We start from the raw sequence: 15,406 nt of genomic DNA, 5'->3' as shown, positions 1-15,406 counted from the left end.
AGCCTCTTCCTGTCTCCTGGCAGAGACAACCAGCAGGAATGTTAGTCTAAAGGCAGTTGGTGACAGGGTTTGCAAGTGGGATGGCACAGAGGCCAGCCTGAAGTCCGCTGCAGTACTTGCTTGCGAAGGGAGGTGAGTAAGGACCAGAACTCAGCGGAGGTGTGAAAATGGAAAACAGGGTCTGGATGTCATAATTAAATTTCCAAGGTAGACTCTCCAAGGCTCGAGATCAAAGGAGGATGACTCGGGCTCTGTGACAAACCGGGGCTTAAGCTACATTGGGCAGAAATAAGTCAGGTTGTGCCTTGTACATCACGATGATGGTGGCCTCCCACAGTATAGACTGCAGTAGGAAACCGAGGCTAGTATTTAAGAGAAGATACAGACTTGTGATAAAGAGCTCAGCATCAGCTTCACGGAGGTGCAAATTCCAGTTTTAGGAGATGATAAATCTCGAAGATAGTAGGAAAATAAGAGCCTCTCAGGCTGGAGCACCCGGAGTGTTTTTTTCCTCCGTAAGTTATCTGTGGGCGAGAGATTCTGGGAGCTCACCTACTGCTGTGGGCCCTTTTCTTCAGGAGGCACAGTAGGAAGAGCAGAGGCTTTGGAACCATTCGGTCCAGGTGTGAATCTGGGGCCGGCCGTGACCCTTAGACACAATGACGGATGTCAGGTGCCTGGGTCACAAGAAACACACACTCCGTGTTCACTCCTGAAAGTGAAATGAGCATTTGAGGAACACGAGGGAGAAGCGGAGCCCAGGAGAGAGGGACGTGAGAAGTCAAGCTGGGCAGTGTGGTGTTTCAGAGTAGAGGCCGGGGTGCCACGTAGTGGGGTCAGACCACACAGAGACAGGCAGGAGGACACGGACTGACAAGCTCGGTTTTCACTTAACCTCGTGTCCTTTTCGCTGCTGATTTCTGCAAACTCCATGAAAAGCTTCCTCTTCTTTCCCACCAGAGGAGTGTGGCTCCAAGTAGGCATTTGTTACGTAGCCGGCGGGTAGATGGATGGGAGGAAAGAAAATCACGCTTTTCGGAGGATATGCTCCTTCTGAAATTAGAAAAAATCTATTTTAAGTGGGTCCCCTTTGAGCAGAATCCAAAGTGCGTGTTATGATTGCAAGGAAACAAGATTGATCATGTGGGTCTCACCTTGTTCCACATAATGAGTATGTTGATCAAAATGTTATTTTATACCTGACCGGTTCTCTTCAGACAAGAGAGAACAGCTAAGCAATTTTGAAACTGAGCTGAAACAGCAGTGAATTTCAGTCAGTTTTGAGGCAGTGCAGCCCTGTTTCTTGCTGGCTAGGTTCTTTCTATAAACTTATTAAACTAAAATGCCTCTCATTTTGAAAAGGAAGCCTGAAACTAAGATTTTAAGGAATTGCAAACAATTCTTCATCCCCATCGTATATTGGAAGTCCAATTGATAAGGATTGAGCTGTTTTGGTTTTGGTTTTTTCATTAGTATTTTGGGGAAAAAAATTTTCCAGAGCTCTTCTAAAGAACTACAGCATTTAGGGGCACCTTGGTGGCTTAGTCGGTTAAGTGTCTGGCTTCGGCTCAGGTCATGATCCACAGTTTGTGTGTTCGAGCCCCGTGTCGGGCTCTGTGCTGACAGCTCAGAGCCTGGAGCCTGCTTTGGATTCTGTGTCTCCTGCACTCTCTGCCCCTCTCCCGCTCGCGCTCGCTTGCTCTCTCGAAAGTAAGTAGACCTACAAGAATTAAAAAAAAAATTACAGCTTCTAAAGAAAAAATTTTCGGGAGCTCTTCTAAAGAATTACAGCATTTACGGAAGAAGCATTTAAAGAATTGGGGTGCCTGGGTGGCTCAGTCGGTTAGGCATCCGACTTCAGCTCAGGTCATGATATCACAGTTCGTGAGTTCAGGGCCCCACGCCGAGCTCTGTGCTGACAGCTCAGAGCCTGGAGCCTGCTTCGGATTGTGTGTGTGTGTGTGTCTCTCTCTCTCTGCTCCTCCCCCTCTCCTGCTCTGTCTCTTTCAGTCTCTCAAAAATGAATAAACATAAAAAAAAAAAAAAGAGAGAGAATTAAAGACCAAAGTCTGTATCTGGGCCCTCCATAGAAACACAACTGATAGGGCATATGTGCAGAGAGATACGTTTCAAGGAGTCAGTGCATGCAGTTCTGGAGGCTAGCAAGTCCAAAATCCACAGAACCGGCAGGCAGGCTGGATACCCTGGGAAGCGTTGCAGTTCAAATACAAAGATTTCCCTCTTCTCCTGGCAGAATTCCCTCTTCCGGGGAGAGCAATCTTTGTTCTTATAAGGCCTTCAATTGATTGGACGAGGCTCACCCACATTATGGAGGATGATCTGCTTTACTCAAAGTCTACTGACTTAAACGTTAGTCGCATCTACAAAACAAAATACCTTCACAGAACCATCCAGAATAATGTTTAACTAAGTATCTGGGCATTATGACCGAGCCAAGTTGACACGAAATTCACCACCACAAGTCCACCCCCTGTCAACTTGGCACCCGTACCCATCTCCTGAAAGCGTACTTACTCTCCAAATAAAGATTATTAACAAGGTCATTATTCCACCTATCATGATACAGCTCTCCTGAGGACAATGAAGAATGCACTAATCCTTCCCCCAGAAGAAAAAACAAAGTCCTTAGGTGATTTACTCTTTTCCTTGATATCCTGAAACTTAAATACTATGGCATAAAGTTAACGATACTTAAATACTCTGATACAAAATCAGAGTAACTTGTGTACATGATAAGGGAATAAGAGAGGAAAGAAAACAAAGATATTTGCCTATAGATACACACACACACACACACATATTCACAACAAAATAGGGAGGGTTACATAAATAATCTTCATTTCTGTAACTGGTCACATATTTCATTTTTGGTGGGTAACTACCTTCTTCTACCCGTTCTGTATTTTCTTTCCTTTCGGCGATCCCCTCAGCTGGTCCTGGGTCTTTACCAGATGGGATGATCCATACCTTCATTTCTGAAGAGCCTTGGGCCATTACTGGACCTGCCTCGATTAGAGTTTTGTAGTTTTCCATTACCTTTAACCACAGGACAGAATGAGACCAAGAGATGCCCTAAGGGATCTCCTGTAGTCCAGACATACCCTTCCTTTCCTCCACTGTGGAGTGACCGTCCAGTGTCCCCTTGGTAGTCAGGATCAGTTGGCCCAGCCAGCACTGCAACTCCCTTCTTTGCCTGCTGGAGACAGGAGGAGCCCAGAGCGGCCTGGTGACAGTCGCAATTTCAGTTCATTTTCTAAACATGTCTTGCAGTAGGGACGCCTTGATTCTAAACTGTACGTATTGTACAATTAATTCACCTGCGATAAAGTGAAGTAGGGTGTTGGGTAGAGATACCATGCGGGTATCATTTGTCATCAAATTAGGGAGGCAAGATTCTCCGATGTTCCTGATTTTGAGCCATGAAGGGATTCTTTTTCACGGAGGGGAAAAAAAGATGCCGGCAGAAGCAGCAAATGCTGACTTAAAGCATTTGGGTACTTGTTTGTTTGTGTGCAAACATTACACTAGATATAAAACCCTTATGGCTGCCGTGTTTCCGAATGAAACCGAAACTCACAAATCAAGTACAAGCAAAACCACAAAAGCATTAAAGTTCACATTAACAGCAAGTGAATACATCGGATGGATTTTGCCAGAACTAACTTGCCGCTCCAGGTGGAGTTGGGGACGGTGCTGCTGGCTGTGACACAGGCTAGTCTGCACTCAGCTTCCCGGAGGCCCTTGCACCCCGCGTAAGGTCCTGCCACCCCCACTGGCCTCTGGCTGAACAACCTTTGTGCCTTCATGGCTCACTCTGCCCTCACTTAACGTAGGTGTCAGATACACCTCAGGGCTTTTGTCGTTCGCCTGTGACATTTAAAGCCGGACACTTTTTTGAACATCCTTTGTCACGTAGCTTCCTGATGTTAAAGTCTCAAATTAGTAAATGGTTTAGCCTTAATGACATGAAAATGTCTCATCTGCAAATTATCACTGCAACAGAGAAGTTTTATTTTGTAGTCAACATAAAATGATGACACTGGCAGATATGGGACAACAAGGGATGGATGTTGTCATCTTAGTGTTAGGGCGTGCCAGCCTGGGTAGGGAGACACGGTAATGAACTCACAAAAATGAGTACTCCCTGATATCACTTTAGGTGACGGCTGCCAGAAGTCATCACAAAATTAAATCGAGCACTAAAATCGTATGTCAGTACTTTGTGTTCGTTTTTTTTGTTTGTTGTTTTTTGTTTTTTTAATCATCGTCGAGTTAAAAAGTGTCTGTGAAGAACTCACAGTCTCCCAAGAGTATATCTAAGGACCCTCAGAGGTCCGCGCTCCCCAGTTTGAGAAGCAGATATTGAAGGGAAAGTACTGAACCTCGAAGACCTGGGCACAAACCCCTGAAGTGTCGTGAGGACTTAGGCAAGTCACTTAACCTCTCTGGGCATCAAAGTCCCGATTTGTGGCCGACTTCAGACCCAGTTTTGCTGGACGTCAGAGTCCCTGCTCTTCCTCCTTCAGTCAAAAGGCTTTGAATTTGCACAATTCCACGTTGGGCTTCTATGTCAATCGATAGTCCTGACCAGAAAGTGTTCTGTGATGGTGGGCTCCCCGGGAGAGTCCCATTATTCCTTGAAATTATACTGATTATAAAGCCCTCGTGTTTTGTTTTTTGTTTTTTGTTTTTCATTGTAGATTCTGATTCCCAGCATAGCCACGAAGTGATGCCTCTCCTCTATCCTCTCTTTGTCTACCTCCATCTCAACCTGGTCCAGAACAGTCCTAAGAGCACAGTGGAAAGTTTTTACAGCCGCTTCCATGGGATGTTTCTGCAGAACGCTAGCCAGAAGGATGTCATTGAGCAGCTACAGACCACTCAAACCATCCAGGACATCCTGTCTAACTTCAAGCTTCGAGCATTCCTAGATAACAAGTACGTGGTCCGTCTCCAGGAAGACAGCTACAACTACCTGATCCGCTACCTCCAAAGTGACAACAACACCGCCCTGTGCAAAGTCCTCACCTTGCATATCCATCTTGACGTGCAGCCTGCCAAGAGAACAGATTACCAGCTCTACGCCAGCGGCGGCTCCTCCCGGAGCGAGGGCAACGGCTTAGAGCCCGCTGACATGCCCGCCCCTATCCTGCAGAACGAGGCTGCCCTGGAGGTCTTGCAGGAGAGCATTAAGCGCGTCAAGGACGGCCCTCCCTCCCTCACCACCATCTGTTTCTATGCCTTCTATAACACAGAGCAGCTGTTGAACACTGCGGAAATCTCCCCAGACAGCAAGCTGCTTGCTGCGGGGTTTGACAACTCCTGTATAAAACTGTGGAGTTTACGATCCAGGAAGTTAAAGTCAGAACCCCATCAAGTAGACGTGTCCCGCATCCACTTGGCTTGTGACATTCTGGAGGAGGAGGTATGAATATCAGTTTTCTTGCCTACACCTGCCTTACTAATTTGCTTAGAGTTCTTACCAAACGTGACAGATCTTATGGAGAATGGACTTCGTTATTTCCTTCACCGTATAGCCGCAGCCAGACTAATGCCCATGTAACCTGTAGCCATTGAATTCCTGCTCATGCCTAACCTTGGAAGACATGAAAACTATCCTTAACAACATTAACTGAACATCATTAATGATCGATCAGTGTTTGTTACTGTCTGAATGTGGATAACATTGCTAAGCCTAATTAAAGACCTTTAGCTAATATTGAGATTTACAGTAAGTGTGGGTGTGGGTGTGTGTGGTGGTGGCAGCCAGGGTGTACGTTTGTGCAAACATAAACATTTAGAAGTAGGATTGCTGGGTCAGAGGGTCTGCACTTTAAATTATGATAAATATTCTCATTTTCCGGTCCCATCAACAGTAAATGAGAACTCTGGTCTCCCTTCACCCTCACCAACACTGGGTGTTACTGGCCTTCCTGAGGCCAGTGCACGTCCTCTGGCTTCATGTCCCCCGGGGTGTTCCCAAACCCCATTTTGAAAAGTACACAGGAAGTGTAGTTGACATTTCACCCATCAGTCGGGGTAATGATCTTGTTCGGTTTGTTTAGGGATGGTTACCGAAAAGGCAGGCCGAGTGGCCCGAGTTTCAAGTCCCTGAGAGTTACTGTCTTAGAAAAAACATGTGGGCAAAGAGAGAAATTTCATAGAGTTCGCCTTCCCTGAAAGTGGCCCCACAACAGCTGGGGGCAAGAATATTTTCGTCACCACTGAAATTCAGGGAGCTGTGGCTCAAGTTAGTTTCGATGGAAAATTCTTTGCATGGGGTTGAACAATTAAGGAGTTTAGAAAAGTTCAACTTAATTTCCATAGGTGATAAGGATATCAAGAATATTGGATGCACAAAATAAGCCCTTTTTTCCAATTCTTGTTTTGTTAGTCAACTTCCAGTTAGTATGATCTTTGAATTTTTGTTTCTTGTGACTGAGATGATACAGAGGAGTTTGTGGTGATGAGTAAAAGGTTTAAATTCCAATACACACCCTTTGATTTCTAGAATCTTACAGTACCCTCCAAAATATCTTTTTAACTTTATTTATTTATTTATTTATTTTGAGAGAGAGAGTACGAGTGAGGGAGGGTCAGAGAGAGAGGAAGAATCCCAAGCAGGCTCTACCCTGTCAGAGCAGAGCCCAGTGCGGGGCTCGATCCCCCAACCATGAGATCATGACCTGAACTGAAACCAAGAGTCAGACACTCAACCAACTGAGCCACCAAGGCACCCCCGAGATATTTTTTATTGCTCATGTATTTGAATTTTTAGATTTCTTTTCCTAGGAGACAATTCTAGCCTGTTGAGCGTTCTTCACATACAACTGAAGGATGCTGCCTTCATTGAGTTACAGCCTTCTGTAAATACAAGGAGAGAAATTATTCCTGCCGACCTTATCAGCTTGATGATATTGTTTGGAGATTATTCTAGGCATTACAAGTTAACATAAAGGAAGATAGCAAAGAGAAAGGTAAATACGAAGGAGGAAAGAACATTAGGTTCAAAAAATGTTGTAAGATTCTACATTGGTTACCACTGAGAATTAGCTTTGTGATCCATTCTGTAGAGATTTCCAGGCTTTGGAAGGCGTGCGTTTGAAGACCCAGAAGCGAAGAATAACGTGATGAATTCCAGGAAGTGATAGAAATTAAATGTAGCTACCGTTGGGAGTGGTAAGACAGGAAGCAGTATGGCGCCACAGGCTGCGTGAGGGATTATGGGGGCCTGAGCAAGGGGAGTGGCGGCAGGAAGGGAGCACAGTGGACAGGTTAGATGAGAGCTCCTGCATTGGATTCAGTGGAGGGGCTGGAGGGAAAGGAAGAGTCGAGGAGGACATCTGCGTCTAGACTTGACCACCTGGGTGGATGGTGGGACATGCCATTCAACTCAGAAGAAGTGATGTCAGGGGAGCGCTTGTTTTGTTTAGGTATCTTCCTGATTTATTCGCCATTATCCACATGGAAAGTACCATAGATTCTGCTCCAGTATGAAGGTACTGCTTTCCTTGTGAACAAACTTTCTTTTACCTTTAGAACTAAAGTTGAGATCGTCCCATTATGTTGTGAGGGGTTTCCTGTTTGGGATTTCTACCCGCCCCCCCACCCATTTTGTCATAGCAGTTTAGGGAAGTTTTTGTTGTTATGGTGGGGAGGGGGGTTGTTTTTGGTTTTTTGGTTTCTGACGAGGAACATTTTGGGGGAAAGCAAGGTATAAATCAGTTCTGATAGTTTTTAATGTTTCTTCAATGAGAACTTGGACTTCTTTGTAGAATTCACAATTAAAATGGAAACTCTTAAAAAAATTTTTTAGTGTTTATTTTTGAGAGAGAGAGAGAGACAGAGTGCGAGTGGGGGAGGGGCAGAGAGAGAGAGAGAGAGGAAGACATGGGATACGAAGCAGGCTCCAAGCTCTGAGCTGTCAGCCCAGAGCCCGACATGGGGCTCAAACTCATGAACCACAAGATCATGACCTGAGCCGAAGTCAGATGCTTACCCGACTGAGCCACCCAGGCACCCCTAAAATAGAAACTCTTTTTTTTTTTTTCACATTGATTTATTTTTGAGAGAGTGAGACAGTGCACGAGTGGGGGAGGGGCAGAGAGAGAAGGAGATACAGAATCCGAAGCAGGCTCCAGGCTCTGAGCTGTCAGCACAGAGCCTGACACGGGGCTCGAACCCACAAACCGTGAGATCATGACCTGAGCTGAAGTCGGACCCTCAACTGACTGAGCCACCCAGGTGCCCCTAAAATAGAAACTCTGAATGCAAAGATCACAAACTCACATGCTTGTAGAAGCCAAGCAGGTAAAAGTAAATGGTAAAGCTACCTGGATCAAAGAGCTGGTAGGAAGTACGAAAGGACACGAAAACCCAATCAAAACTCCACTTTGCAACCTCTGCCTTAATCTTTGCGAAGCAACAGTCGTTGCACAAATTAGTGGATAAAATGTTTTAATGGTAGGCATTTAAAATATTGATCAGACCCAGCAATTCCATTTCCAGATATAGGCCCAAGAGAATTGAAAAGACATGTCCACACAAAAACTTGTACATGAATGTTCATAATATCATTATTCATAATTGCCCCAAAGTGTGAACAGCCCAAATGTCAATCAGCAGATTAACAGATACACAAAATGTGGTATATCTGTGTGATGGAATACTATTCAGCCATAAAAAGTTATAAAGATACATATGAGACCTGCTGTAATGTAGATGAGCCTCGTAAATAAACATTTTGCTACGTAAAAGAAGCCAGCCACAAAGGACCACATACTATAGGATTTCATTATAGGAAATATCCAGAATAGTCATATCCATAGAAACAAAGTAGATTGTTTCCCCAGACCAGAGGCTGGGGACAGGGAACTAGGCAGCGATTGCTAATGGGGAAAGGGGTTCTTTTTTGAGGTGATGAAAATGTTCTGTACTAGGTAAGTGGTCATAGTTGCACAATTCTGTGAGTATACTAAAAGCCATCGAGTTATGCTGTAAAAAAAAATTATTTTTTTTTTTATTTTTTTTTTCAACGTTTTTATTTATTTTATTTTTGGGACAGAGAGAGACAGAGCATGAACGGGGTAGGGGCAGAGAGAGAGGGAGACACAGAATCGGAAACAGGCTCCAGGCTCCGAGCCATCAGCCCAGAGCCCGACGCGGGGCTCGAACTCACGGACCGCGAGATCGTGACCTGGCTGAAGTCGGACGCTTAACCGACTGCGCCACCCAGGCGCCCCCAAAAAAAATTATTTTTAATGCTTATTTTTTGAGACAGAGAGAGACAGAGCGTTAGCAGGGGAGGGACAGGGAGAGAGGGAGACGCAGAATCCGAAGTGGGCTCCAGGCTCTGAGCCGTCAGCACAGAGCCCAACGTGGGGCTCAAACCCATGAACCACAAGATCATGACCTGAGCTGAAATGGGACACTTCACCAACTGAGCCACCCAGGTGGCCCGAGTTATACTTTTTAAAGAGAGTGAATTTTAGAGTATATGAATTCTGTCTCAGTTTTAAAAAATCAGAAAACAAAAGCTCCAACGAGGGCATAAAATGTTCTCTATTAAGTAAAACTGGATTTACGGCACTGCCCCGATATCTTCAACTTGGAAGATATTCTGGATTAACCTCTGAAAAGCTGTTAACTGGCACGGCAGTGCCCTTCTTCCCAAAGGTAGCAGCGCCCCCCCCCCCAACCCCCGCCTCCTGTCTGAGACCCTCCATCCTCTAAGTTAGCGATGAGGTCCAGCGTTTACCCTTGTTGATTGGTAACTGTGTCTTTTTAATATTCGAGCAACATGGCCAAACCACAGACACCAGATCAAGGATTTTCTCTGTGTTTCAGGTATGTGTACACGATCACCCTCATCCCTGCCAGCCTCCCACCCTCCTAGCAGCCCTGCACTACAGCGTCAGTTCACGCACTGTCTAGCGAGCCTTGCCCCAGTCCAGCAGTCTTTCAGTCTGAAAAGGAAAGCAGTCAGTGTTGTGAATGACACTCAGTTCTGTGATTTGTGTATACAATGGTCGTTTAGGTCTTTGCCGGCCTGTAAGAGTGTAACGTGAGCCTTGTTTGTACTTTTTATTTTTCTAGTAGCCACATGAAAAAAAGTAAAAGGGAAGAGTCAAATTAATAATGTATCTTATTTAATCCAGTGTGGCTAAAGTATTATCATTTCAACATGTAAGCAATATTAAAAAAATTATTACCGAAATCTGTTATATTCTCCTTTTTTGTCCTAAGTCTTGGAAATCTGGTGTGTTTTACGCTTACAACAACGTGTTCAGCTCCACGAGCCGAGAGCCGCCTTCTCTCGCTCCCAAGTCTTAACCAACTCCCAAGCCCGCCATATTTAATCTCTTCCAGTTCCATTGGCACCTGATGATGGGAGAACAGCCCAAGGCCAAATCTCAGACCCCGAAGAGTACCCTTGAGCTAAGAAAGTCTGGAGTGTGAGCTGAGGCCCATCGAACCTCCTAGTCCAGGAGCAGACATCCATAAGAAGCCCGAGATTTGTAGGGCCTCCGTGACCTAAAGCAGGGTTTAGCAAACTATGGCACAGGGGTACGAAACACAATATTCGAAGACCTTTTTATGCTTCCTTTTCTTATTTTTAAATTTCTTACGCGTGTTTTATAATGCACACGGTGTCATCCAGTATTACACGAATACACTTTACGAATTAAAAATTCCTGTTTGGGACCAATGCGCATTTGCTGTCGGTTCAGCCGATTGTAGGGAGTTTGGGGTTTTGTCCTGTTGGCACGAAAGGAAGGAGAGGGAGAATTGGGCTGGGCATGTGTGAATCAGCTGCTTGTTCAGAGTTTCAGCTTGACTATGCTGAGGCCCTTGTGGGACTGGGTTGAGCCACAGAAGAAAATGTGGCTGGGTTATTTTAAGCTGTGGTCCTGGCATAGGACTGATAGTGATAGCCAGCAGGAATGCTCTGGTTTCCCCATCTCTTGGTCTATACAGTCAACCAGGCACTTTTCCATGTGCTCGGGACAGTCGTCAAGACCCCTGGAAGTGCCAGCTTGATTTTAGGGTCCCCACCTAGGAGGCGAAGACCCAGTTCCCTAACTTCTTGCTCCAAACGAAGACCACTTAAGCCTCAGAGATGGTAACGTGCCCTGTGGATTACCTTCAAAGGGTCTCTGTGTAATTCATCCGGGGTCGTTTTTTGCTCCCACAGTTTTTATATAAACTTTCTGGTGTACAGCAATGAGTCATTCTTGAAATTTTAAAGTGTTGTTGTAACCTCTTTTGAAAGGAAAATTACTAATATTCTTGGTAACGCTCGGTAGAACGTTGGGCTCCCGAATGCTTATGTATTTTTAATGTTGAATGTCTGGAATAGCCATTTTGAATATTCATGGACGTCAGTATTTATTTTCTCTTACCTTTTCCTCAAATATGTACACATTGAAGGCATTTGTCTTATTTTGATTTTCATCGTGTTCAAATGGAAATGAGAAAGATGCCCTTTTCCTGAACCAGAACCTAAGGCTCGTAGACCTTTTTATTTCTAAGGTAGCAAAGCCAGTTGGTTCAAAAATCTCCTTACTCCCCGTTCACCTGGGGTTTAATTAAAACCCGTGTTAATTTATGAATTCCTGGACCGAGAGCTGTAGTGCTAAGTAAGGTGCTTGTCTACGAGAGAATGAAGGGAACCGGGATTTTGAACAGAGATAGTGTCCTTGGGGGGAAGAGGGTGAGGAAGGGGACTTCCCTCAGTACTATGAGCGGCTATCTTCTTTTCTGTCCCCACACACAGGAATTTATTTCCAAGAATCCCATGAGTCTCTTGGCTTTGTTTAAAGCTATTCTAAACCCATGCTTTGTTTGGGAAAATGTTTGAGACCCTCCAGAAAGTCTCAGTTTAACATTTCATCTTAGGGGGGTGCCTGGGTGGCTCAGTCAGTTAAGCATCTGACTTCAGCTCAGGTCATGATCTCCTGGTTCGTGAGTTCAAGCCCCGCGTCGGGCTCTGTGCGGACAGCTCAGCTCGGAGCCTGGAGCCTGCTTCAGATTCTTTGTATCCCTCTCTCTCTGCCCATCTCTCCTCTCTCTCTTTCTGTCTCTCTCTTTCTCTCAAAAATAAATACACATCAAAAAAAAAAAATCCCATCTAGGGACACGTGGGTGGCTCAATTAGTTGAGGATCTGACTCTTGATTTCAGCTCAGGTCATGATCCCAGGGTCGTGGGATCCAGCCCCGAGTTGGGCTCCGTGCTCAGCATGGATTTCTCTCTCTCTCTCTCTCTCTCTCTCTCTCTCTCTCTCTCAAAAAAAAAAAAAAAAGAAGAAGAAGAAGAAGAAGAAGAACAAAAAAACCCTTCATCTTTATTTCTTTTTGGACACCAGCAGTTTATGGTTTATGACTGGTCGCAAGGTGTGAGCGTCATTTATTGGTAACTGCACCTTTCTGGTTTACTATTCGTTCCGATGTGTCTAGGCTTTATTGTGACAGCCCTTACGGTGGTTTTGTATTAATTTCGAATCAAGACCACATCTGTCTTCGTCATTGACCCCAGTCATGGGAATGCCAGGAATTTTCTTAGTAGGGTAGAAACAGGGAGCGATGTGGTTTATAAAGCAGCTAAAACTGACCGATGAAGACCTGCCCACAGAAGAAAAGAACCTAAGAACGTAATGTGAATTCAGAAGTAAATCTTTCCAAATGATGCCCATCCGAATTAACAGTGGAAATTACCATTGACTTGTCTTTTGATCAGCTTTTGAAATCTCTTCTCCCCAGCCTAACGGAAAGGTCCACAGTATTATAATAATAGCCTCGCATCTGTATACTTTTAATATAGTCTTAGCTGCAGGACGAATGTCAGGAAGCCAATTTGTAAGTTGTAGGAGGCTTTTTATGCAGTTATGCAGTCATGCGATGTTTTCCTGGGCTCACCCTTAAGCGCGAGGCCACTGACACTGGGCAGATGCTCTGTTTTTGCTGGACTCTTTGGTTTTCATGGCAGACCACTAAACATTTTTTTTCTTGTGTGTCTCTTTGCCATCCCCCCCCCCCCCCACTGTTCCCAGGATGATGAGGATGATAATGCGGGCACAGAGATGAAGATACTACGGGGACACTGTGGACCAGTATACAGCACAAGGTTCCTCGCAGACAGCTCAGGGTTGCTCTCTTGTTCTGAAGACATGTCCATTAGGTACTGGGACCTCGGGAGTTTCACCAACACTGTGTTATACCAAGGACATGCCTACCCTGTGTGGGACCTGGACATTAGCCCATATAGCCTGTACTTTGCCAGCGGGTCCCATGACCGCACCGCGAGGCTATGGTCATTTGATCGGACGTACCCGCTGAGGATATATGCCGGGCACCTGGCAGATGTGGACTGTGTCAAATTCCACCCTAATTCGAACTACTTAGCCACAGGCTCGACCGACAAGACTGTCCGGCTGTGGAGTGCCCAACAGGGGAACTCAGTGAGGCTCTTCACCGGCCACCGCGGCCCCGTGCTCTCTCTCGCCTTTTCTCCCAACGGTAAGTACTTGGCCTCGGCCGGCGAGGACCAGCGGCTGAAGCTGTGGGACTTGGCCTCTGGGACCCTTTATAAAGAACTGAGGGGCCATACGGACAACATCACCAGCCTCACCTTCAGTCCGGACAGTAGTCTGATCGCCTCCGCGTCCATGGACAACTCGGTGCGCGTCTGGGACATTAGGAACACGTACTGCAGCGCCCCTGCCGACGGCTCCTCTGGCGAACTCGTGGGCGTGTACACCGGGCAGATGAGCAATGTACTGAGCGTGCAGTTCATGGCCTGCAACCTTCTTCTAGTGACTGGAATCACACAAGAAAATCAGGAACTTTTATTTTTTTTTTTCTTTTTTTTTTTTTTTTTTTTTTTTTTTTTTTAATCTTTGTTGTAACGGACTGGGGCAGTAGTGGAAAGGCTCCAGGTTGCAAGTCTTAGGACGAATTGAGATTGAATCACTGACTGACTGTGAAAGACTCCCCGCTTCCCCCCCCCCCTTCTCCCATGCAGACGTCCCGAGCGCGTCACCCCTTCCCTCCCTCCGTCCCCCTGAGGGTCGAAAGACTGGGGGCGGGAGAGGTGCTGTCATTGGACATGAGATGGAGAATCAAGAGGCTCTGGAGGTCGGATTGCAAGTTCTTACAAAGATCCCCCCGCATCCTCACCCGGGCACCTTCCGGTGTGTGTCTCGCTTTCCCCGCGTGTAAACCCGAGATGCTGCTTCCCTTGCCACCACCACCGCCGGGTGCTGCGTTGGGCCCTAGGATGGCCGCAGGGCGCGCTCAGGACAGTGCCCCAGGATCATGTGTTCTCGGTCGCCTGGGTGGAAGGGGGCTTTACTGGGGTAGGAATGAGGGGGTGGGAACTAGGAACGGGGCGGGGATAATCCTGGCAAAAAGTCTTTCCTTTCCCGTGATTACAGAGAACCAGGATTTTTTTTTATTATTATAATTATAATTATTATTATTATTGAGAAGAGGAAACCTAGCACTGGCAGAGGGGCTTTCTCTGCTCTCATCTTTCAGGTTTTACTCCTGGCACTGGCTGTGATACTTGGAATCTTGAGGTTCAGGGAATTCAGAGAATTTGGTAGCACAGTGTTTTGGGAGAAAGGGAAAATTTCTGGGGTGACGGACTGATCACTCCGGCTGACATGTTTCTCGAAGCGGGCGGTGGGGGGGTGGGGGGGGGTGGGGGGTGCGTGTGAGCAAGTCCTGGGCTCTGGCGGTGATGGTGGGAGAGAGTCTCCTCGCGGCTGCCCTTCTGTGAACCGTTCTCTCCCCCCGAAAGGACAGATTGCAGCAAAGAGATGAAAATAAATCGAAGCGATAAGGCAAAAGATAGAATTAGAAAATGTTAAATTTCCAAACGCCCACCTCTTCAGAGGCGTGGCTCTCTCAGCATCCTTTTCTCCTGCGATCGGTGGCTCCCACCTGCGCTGCAACAGCGGTTTAATGAACAGTTTGCGGAACAAATCGTTGAGTACGCCCGCACGCATAGCCAACTGTGCTTTGAGGATAAAGCAAGTTCGAATTCGTGGAAAAAGGATTAAATATTTCTGTTTTCTGAAAAGAGTTATTTTGTATTTTGTTTTCTATTAAAATGTATTTAGTTTCAAAAAAAAAAAAAAAAAGTGTCGTATCTCATTGAAACTGTGAGGACAGATGGGCGTGCGGCCTGTCCCGGGATGGCGCGCAGCCCGCCTCTCCCGGGGATGGCAGCCAGGGATGTAGGCCAGGCCAGCCCCGATGCAGGTGTACTCTTCTCTGCCCCTGTGTCCTGTGCAGCTTACTGTGAATCATGATTCCTCTTCCCATTCACAGGAATTATTGGTCGCACTTAAGACTGATCAAATTTCTGGGGCTCCTGGGTGG

The 15,406-nt window shown here is 46.1% G+C and overlaps 1 protein-coding gene across 6 annotated transcripts in view; it reads left to right on the top strand.

Annotated features, from left to right (window-relative positions):
- Window positions 1–14,706, top strand: part of TAF5L (TATA-box binding protein associated factor 5 like) — a 32,564-nt gene extending 17,858 nt beyond the window's left edge. For 5 of the 6 annotated variants that reach the window (XM_030334156.2, XM_030334160.1, XM_030334157.1 and 2 more), the window contains exons 4-5: window positions 4,722–5,446; window positions 13,072–14,706. In XM_030334156.2, the coding sequence (XP_030190016.1) occupies window positions 4,722–5,446; window positions 13,072–13,914 (1,568 nt within the window). In that variant the 3' untranslated portion in view covers window positions 13,915–14,706. Of the gene's footprint in view, window positions 1–4,721; window positions 5,453–13,071 lie in introns of those variants that run through there. The other variant, XM_030334161.2, reaches the window with a different exon arrangement.
- Window positions 14,707–15,406: the final 700 nt, after the last annotated feature.

Source organism: Lynx canadensis, chromosome D2 (genome assembly GCF_007474595.2).
Source record: "Lynx canadensis isolate LIC74 chromosome D2, mLynCan4.pri.v2, whole genome shotgun sequence".
Classification (NCBI taxonomy): Eukaryota; Metazoa; Chordata; class Mammalia; order Carnivora; family Felidae; genus Lynx; species Lynx canadensis.
This window is presented reverse-complemented; position numbering and strand designations above follow the sequence as displayed.